This window comes from Pygoscelis adeliae, unplaced genomic scaffold (genome assembly GCF_000699105.1).
Source record: "Pygoscelis adeliae isolate BGI_AS28 unplaced genomic scaffold, ASM69910v1 Scaffold245, whole genome shotgun sequence".
Classification (NCBI taxonomy): Eukaryota; Metazoa; Chordata; class Aves; order Sphenisciformes; family Spheniscidae; genus Pygoscelis; species Pygoscelis adeliae.
Window position 1 is genome coordinate 49,156 of NW_008824766.1, and position 8,069 is coordinate 57,224.

General features: G+C 50.7%; 1 protein-coding gene across 1 annotated transcript in view; it reads right to left on the reverse strand.

Moving 5' to 3' along the window:
• The window catches only part of DIS3L2 (DIS3 like 3'-5' exoribonuclease 2), a 196,733-nt gene that overhangs the window by 35,801 nt on the left and 152,863 nt on the right, over window positions 1-8,069 (reverse strand). Inside the window, 1 exon segment of the mRNA XM_009323570.1 lies at window positions 5,830-5,909. Within this exon segment, the coding sequence (XP_009321845.1) occupies window positions 5,830-5,909 (80 nt within the window).

Genomic DNA, 8,069 nt, shown 5'->3' on the forward strand with positions numbered 1-8,069 from the left:
GGCAGCTTTCCAGCCACTCTTCCCCAAGCCTGTAGCGCTGCATGGGGTTGTTGTGGCCGAAGTGCAGGACCCGGCACTTGGCCTTGTTGAATCTCATACAGTTGGCCTCGGCCCATCGATCCAGCCTGTCCAGGTCCCTCTGCAGAGCCTTCCTACCCTCAAGCACATCAACACTCCCGCCCAACTTGGTGTCGTCTGCAAACTTACTGAGGGTGCACTCCATCCCCTCGTCCAGATCATTGATAAAGATATTGAACAGAACTGGCCCCAATACTGAGCCCTGGGGAACACCGCTCGTGACCGGCCGCCAACTGGATTTTACTCCATTCACCACAACTCTCTGGGCCCGGCCATCCAGCCAGTTTTTTACCCAGCGCAGAGTACACCTGTCTAAGCCGTGAGCCGCCAGCTTCTCTAGGAGAATGCTGTGGGAGATGGTGTCAAAGGCCTTACTGAAGTCCAGGTAGACCACAATAAGGCAGGTCAGGCACCCAGTGACTATGTGAGCTGTGCAGCAGCTCCTTGTACAAACAACCCACTCTGTGAGCCTCAATTTCTCACAAGGAACAAAACATACTACGGTAAAACTGCCAGCTCATTGCAAAGCAACCAGATCCATGCTAAAGTCCAACACGAGCTGTACACCTGGGAAGCACATCTGAAAACAAATCAGTTATGCTGTGTCAGCTGGTTTACATATTTTGTTCCTAGCACTCCCAGTCAACAGCTCTCCTAGCAAAAAAGAATAAACCCCAAACAATTCTGCTTTGCTCTATTCAGAAAAATAAACCCCCCCAAACCTCCACCCAAGCTCTGTTTACACCAAACCTGCTGCAGCTCTGAACGGTAGCAATAAATGGAGTGAGCTAATGTGTTAGTGACAAATAACCCGTTCAAACAATTCAAGCATAATTATAGGCTGGCTCTCCTGATGTAACATTGGGTACATCACTGCAGATATTACATTCACCTTATGAAAAGATTGCACAAAGGAGCTCAATTGGTAACCCAAACAGCATTATATATCACTAGTCTGTCAGCATCAGGAGTGCATGCACCCTGGCATTTGAAGTCCTGGTGTTTTAAGTGATAATCCAATGTACCAGGCATCATTGATCTCTGTATAAAAGGGGGCACCAGTTTTCCTTTCAACTGGAGCTATTTTTCACTTCTCATCCTGAAGAGTTGTGTGGTGCTGCCCGCAAGTGGCTACACTGCACACCAGCTCTATCTGTAGTACTCTGGGTCCCCTGAGAGAAAAAAATGATCAATACTCTAACGCTGCTTTTGTAAGAGGTCTCTAAGTGCTTCCATGCAAGATGCTGCTCCTCTGGGTTCAGAAATTACTCTGAAGAAAACATGAAAGCCCCCCCCGCAAATTCATAATCCTGACACAAACCCCAGCTGCAGCAAGGAATTAAAATGAAATTCATTGGCGAACTGCAAGCTGGTCTATCGGCAAAGGCGGCGTCTGTGACGTGAGGAAGGGACCTACAAAAGAGACCAATACCTGGAGGCTAAGGGAGCAGGAAAACCGTGTTAGAGGAGAACCAGCTGAGGACAAGGAAGTGTCACAATGCCCTGCAAATACGGCCCACGTAACAGGATGAATCTTGACAGGGATTTATAGCTCCTCGGTGGGTCTGGGATGACAGGAACACTGAGCACTGCATCATCTGAGAAAGGTGACAGTAATCAGAGAGTCTTGGGAGGAAGACAAAGGCATTTGAAGGGTCAGACTTGCTGTGGGCAGGTGAGCAGAGCCTAGGAGGTCTCCAGAGAAGTGTCTGGATAGTGACAGTGAACGCAGAAAACAGATTGAATCTTCTATTTCTTGGATGCAGCCAAAAGACACAAAACTTCTGACAATTAATTTCTTCCAGGGGGATTCAAGTTGGCTTTGGCTCTTCCTACACTTGGGCTGGAAGAAGTCTTTCATGATCATCTGTAACCTTTCTTGACCTAATCCTGCTTGCTGCCTGGCAGCCCACAAGAGTAGGACCAGCCGTGCCATGCAGGCAGGCTTCAGAGCGGGCAGCCGGCGCTTCCTCAGCACAGCCGGTATCATATTCCTAGATCGTGAACCGGTGAGTGCGTGTTGTAAGATGGGATTCATGAGCCATGGTGGATGCGAATGGCCTTGATGGTCTTTTACTGCTTGGCTGGGTTTTGCCTTTGGATCCTGTGCAAGGCCAGAGAAACCCAGCCTGTGCAGGAGGCAGCGGCAGAAAGCCAGTCCCACCCTCAACACCCGACTTGTGCCGCAGTCACACCGTGGGACGGCTGGCTGGGCTGTCCTCTCCTGGATGTGACTTCTCTGGGGCCACGTGAAGGCTGACAATATATTCCTGTTCCGAATGTCACCCAGCACACGTCACTGGCTGTCCCCGTGGCACGGCACAGTGCTCCCATCGCGGGACAGCCTTCCCGCAGCAGCCCGGTGCAGCAGCCCGGCGCAGCAGTCCGGTGCTCTGTCGATTATACTGACTGATCCCCATTAGGGAGAATTTAAGTGACATGGCTTAAAAATGAGAAAGCAGACTGCTTGCTTCTGCGTGAGGTCAAGCCATTTCCTCTGGGGCCAGGAAGGACCGAAGGGCTGGGAAGGACTGGCAGCCAAGGGGAGGAAAGTGTCTGGGTCAGGGGAAAAGGGGAGAAGTGATGTCCCCTGGTTTCACCCCTGGGACCGCAGGGGCAGTGACAGCCTCTCTCCTCCATACAGCTCCAAGCACAGCACTTGGATCGCTACTGGGACTATCAAGTGCCATCATATACTAATATGTTATAGCAGGGGTTGGAGGGGCGAGCAGCTGGCTGCTCAGCACCTCTTCTGCTCTCAGTCCAAGGCTCCCAAGGCTCTGCTGAGTCCAGTCTCCCCAAAGTGCTTGGCACCCAGGGTGCGATAGCGGAGTGGGCACCTGCTGAGCGTTGTGCCCATGAATGCTGCTGCAGGCAGGCAGGCAGGCAGGCAACGGGAAGCTTCCAGGAGCAGGCAAAAATTCCTTGGCAGGGTTTTATCATTTTAAAGGGAACAAATTCTAATTGATTGCCCTTGTAAGAGCCTGCATGGTACTTGCACTTCTAGCCTAAGCAATAGAAATTCTAATTGCTCTGGTAATTACACTTTCAGCAATCCTGCAGTCCTTTGTTCTGAGAGCGGGAGGCCAATATCCGCTGTTCTCCGGTGGCCCCGTCTGGCTGCAGCTTGGAACAGCATTTGCCACTTGGAGGGGAAAGGACACTCCTCCGGTGACCAGGGTGGCATGGAGCCTCGCCACGCACAGCCCCGCTCACACAGATCTCCGGGGTACCGGGCACACTCCCCAGGTCAGAATGGGTTCCCATCAACCGGGATCACCTCCGCTTCCTCCTGTCAAAGCTGCTGCTGCTCGAGAGCTTCACACACTTGCGCTCCCGCCGTGAGTCTGTCCCCGGTGCGGGTCCCAGCCCCGACGCTCTGCCAAGGACGCTGGGCTCCGGGGTGCACACTTCCAGTCTTTCCCATGCATGAGCTTGCAGAGATCGCCAGCATTTCTCCTCTGGGCTGTTAACAGCTCCAAAACATGGTGCAGACACAAACGTTACGTTGCTTGAACTTCTAGATACATGTTTAGAAGAATGCAGAAGAGCTGTTATCCCCTTGGGTCCTGATGAGTACTGTCAAAGCCTGACTAGGCTTTGGAGAACACAAGGCCTACAATTCACCCTGGGAAATCGCTAAGGAAAAATTATCATGACAACTGCCATGCTCTTGTACGGATAACAAATTAACCCTATAAAAGGCCCAGTGCTTGAGAAGTACAGTCTCTGCTTGGCTGAGCAGGAGCCGCGTCCAGTGCTTCACTACACTATTCAAATGCAATGCTCTGTTGCCTATAAAGCTGCAGCACACGTGGGCTCCTCCAAAATCACCCAGGGTACAACCAGTGCTGAGCACACGTTTGGCTCAAGGGCACTTTACCTGCAAGAATACATCAGCCATAGCACAGACCTTCACGCTTCAGTTCACTGGCCAAGGATTGTCGGAGGTGCTGGGCTGCACGCACAGGGCTTAGGAGGATAAGCGCGTGTGCAAACTCAGCGAGGCTCTCCCTGGGAAGTGGGATCCTGCTCCCCTGAGGTTGGTCAAGCGAGCTACAAAATACAAAGCACGGGGCCCCGCAGGGAGGTAAAACTGCTGTTTGGATTCGTCAGATGCGCACAAAGTCTGGGTTTACTTGCAGTCCCACTCATCCTGCCCGCACCGTTTTTTTCCAACCCATGATCCCGGCTGGCATGGCTCGGGGTGGCTCGGCTCCCACGCTTGCCAGAAACGCAGGTCACAGCCATACATCTCTAAATCAACAGCTGCCAACATGCCGCAGCTACTTTGTCACACGCTGGACCACTCACAGCTAAAAGCAAGGTTTCCAAGCAGAATTGCTATTGGCCTTAGCACTTAAACAAAATAGCTCCACTCCCGTCCCCAGAGTTTCCTCAAACAATGGCACAAAACACCCACCGGAGCCTGGGGAGAGGAGGGTCTGTGGCAGAAAAAACCACGGCTGCTGATTTTTGAGATATACGCCACACAATTGGAAACACTGGATCTATAAACATCCTTAACAAAACCCAATAGGTCTGGGGGTTTTCTTTTCCTCGCTGTCCATTGTGTGCCGCTGCCTTTAAAAACCTCAGAAACAAATGCTCTTCCCTTGTTAATTTTATGCTTTGGCGCTGAACTGCACGTTTCCCGGTTAGCTTGGTGGTGCTGGAGGTACCAACTCTGCTCATCCATGCCTCTGGGGCCGGGATAGTTGGGATGGGACTATTACCATGTGCTAATTGCCCATCCACAGGTGGGAAGGATTCTCCCAGAAATTATCTCCCTTGTTTAAACACTGAGATTTCTCAGCTTAGAAAGGGGTAGGTGCTGTTTGCGGATGTCCCTCTTCCTCATCGGGACTGTTCTTGTCAGCGTTTCAGAGCAGGTCTAATTACAGGCTGTTCCGTTCATTGACAATTTCATATATCCTCCTTTTTTAGGTTAACCTTCAATAACTGGCAAGAAGCAGAACTATATGGGTGGAGGTAACAGGCTATGGATTTATGACATGCTGGTATTCAGACAAAGTAACCCAGCGCGAACACCGAAATATTCTGAACTGTGCTGCTGCTGTCAATTTGATAATGAGAATGTGATTTGAAATAAAAACATCTTGGGTGCCAATTCACTACAGCAGCTAGTAAAAATAGGCAGAATACCTAGAAACTGAGGACTCTGTGCTCCAAACACATCCAAAGCTTGAATACCATATGGTACCTTATAAAAACAGTGCGCCTGGCTGCACTGGGGCTACAGTACCACAAATGAAAGGCCACTCAGTGAACCCACGCATGAGCTTTAGCAGAGAGAATGGGGTGCTGTGCGTCTCTTGCTGAGCAGAGGTGAGGGCCGCCCTCTTTGGTGCTCTGCAGCCTTTAGATGCTTACTCCCAGCCCACGCTCCCAGAGTCACCCCAGCACAAAACAGTGCGGGTCTGAGCTGCAAACACCTCTGGGCAAAGCCTGGGTGAGTTCTGCCAGAGCCCATGGTACCCAAGAGCCAGCTTTTAGCCAAATAAAAGCAGCTTTTAAATGCTGCAGAAAAAAGGGGGCTGCAGGGCCTCGTGCATTTTAAAGGATCTGGCCTTTACAGGAGCTGTTCCCAGTTTCAGGTCAAGCCTGAAGCCTGCTTTAATCTACTTTTAAGTGGTACAAGCAGTTGTGATCCCTCTGCCAGAAGACAGGGCAGTTTCCTTTCAATGCACCTTCCCCTATCTGCTGTGTGCAATCTTCCGCAGGACTTACTTGTTGCTGTCCCGGTACTGATAGATATAACAGCCTTGAGGCATCCCACTCTCCTGGTCCAAGGTAAACGAGAGCTTCAGCTGCAGAGAGGAGAGGGGGTGGGGGAGAATGAAAAGAGAGAGAGAGAAAAAAAAGCAGCATTTTAGGCTCTCAGTCATCACAGCAACTTCAAGTGAGGCTTGTGGGAGAAAGCTTAACTCACCGACTGACACGCAAACACCGTGGCCTGGAACATACTGTGGGGTTCCAAACCTCAGGGAAAAGTCACATGCGTTGCAGAAACCTCTCGCTTTTTCCACCCTTTGTTACTATAAAGTGTTTGTGGTTCTTCTGAAATGCATGGGTCATAACGGTTCACCCCTCCAAACCCACCCACACACACCACCCTTCACCAAAGCGATTGCGGTTCCCCTCAGACACTAAAGAAATGAGTCTTCTCCATCGGCAGCTGCAGTTCCCACGAGTCTTTCCCTGAAAACTTTCCCGGCTCCATCTCGTTCCTCCAGTGCATTAGAACAGAGGAGAAACCACAGAGGGAAAGGTGACAGATTTTTCCTTCTGTGCAGAGTTATTAAAGAGCTGTTAGAAGGGTTTGCAGTTTGGACCCGCGTCCGGCAGGAGGCTATGATGTGACCTGGAAGCTGCTTTCCTTGCAGCTCCAAGAAGGCATTCGGCAAGGGCTTTCAGATTTCAAACATGGCTCATTTTATTTAAGGGGGAAAAATTAATCCTCTTTCAACAACAAGCAACAGAACAGTTCTGCAGGGAGACTTTTTTGCTGAAAATGTCTCCGGTGATTTTATACTCTGAACTGCCTAGAAAACAGCACGGGGCTGAGCCCTGCAACAGCCCTGCACATCCAAGCAGCCCCTTGCTCCCCAGGGGAAGGCTGCTGGCCCCCAGACCAGTGTCCCACCAGCTCCCACAGCCGCAAGGTGCAGCCCCTGGGCTCTGCAAAAGGGCCGCAGACCCTCACCAGGAGCCAGCAAGCTGGGTAAGAGAGGCAGCATCCTTCGGAGGAGGTAGCTGTGGTCTTTATGCGCTGAGCGCTTTGGCTTTTTTGGGGCCACAGAGATTACTAACAGCAGGGCTGTTACCACTGCTGGATCATGCAGGACTCTTGAAACGGTCTGGGAAGACCATCGCAAGGGCTAATAGTCGAAGATTTGTTATGATGAGCCCGACCTTTTTAAACAGGGAAAGGAGGAGAGAGCAGCATTGAACCACTCCATTTGATCACAGACTCCTCTCCTCTGGGCTCCAAGGAAATTGCTAACTCAAATTAACAGCTTATTCAGGAATGAACACAGAATTAAAACATCTTTCTCCCATAGGCTGTTAAGAAACCCCGTGTGCTGCACTGCAGCATCGTGCACTGATTTTCCCTTCCCTAAAGGGTAGCAAAGTCATACGCTGTGCTCTGACTGACCCAAATAAAACTGCATACCATGAAATCATCGAAAAATTCACCATCTCAGATAACGAGTTAAGAACCGAGTAACAGGTTGAGGCCAAATCCAGCTGATCTCCCTTGACTTCTATGCCCCTAATTCTGTAAGCCATTCTGAAACACACGCTCCTGCGACAGCATGTATCACTTGTGTCCATGCTTTGCATGTGTCCGTGGCACAAGTATCACGATTCGTACCGCTGTCCAGATGGCAACCTCTTATGCTCTCAACCACTACCCCTTCCTGCAAGCTCTGATCTCACTACAGCTTAGCAGATTCCTCAGATCCGTTTTGGAGATCGGTGCCTAAGGCAAGACTAGCAGGGCCAGCTGGGGACATTTCTTCTTGCCGAGATCCATGAAGCCAGGCTGCAGCTCCAGCCTTTCCAGATGCTATGATGGCACATTGCAGCTATCCCATGGGAGCAGGAGGTCAGCAAGAAACAAGCCACCTCCCCAAGGGAGACAAACAATCACCTCGCTGTGGCATGGGCAAAGGTCACTTATCCATACCCAGAGTCCCCCAGGTGAGTTGCCCTCGTCTGGGGAACTGAAGGAGGAACTGGGAACTGCCCAAAGCCATTTTTCTGGGTCAGGTTTTCCAAAGCTTTTCTGCTAGAGTATCAGAAAGCACCTCTGAGGCAAAAGGGACAGTGGTTATCTCAGGCACAGCACCATCTGGTCCTACACTTTGAGGAAAGGGCACCGCACTGCAGAGTCACTAGAGAAGAAACACAAAAGAAAGTGTAAAATCAGGCAAAAGTGTGGCTTTGGCCACTTTCAACAATAT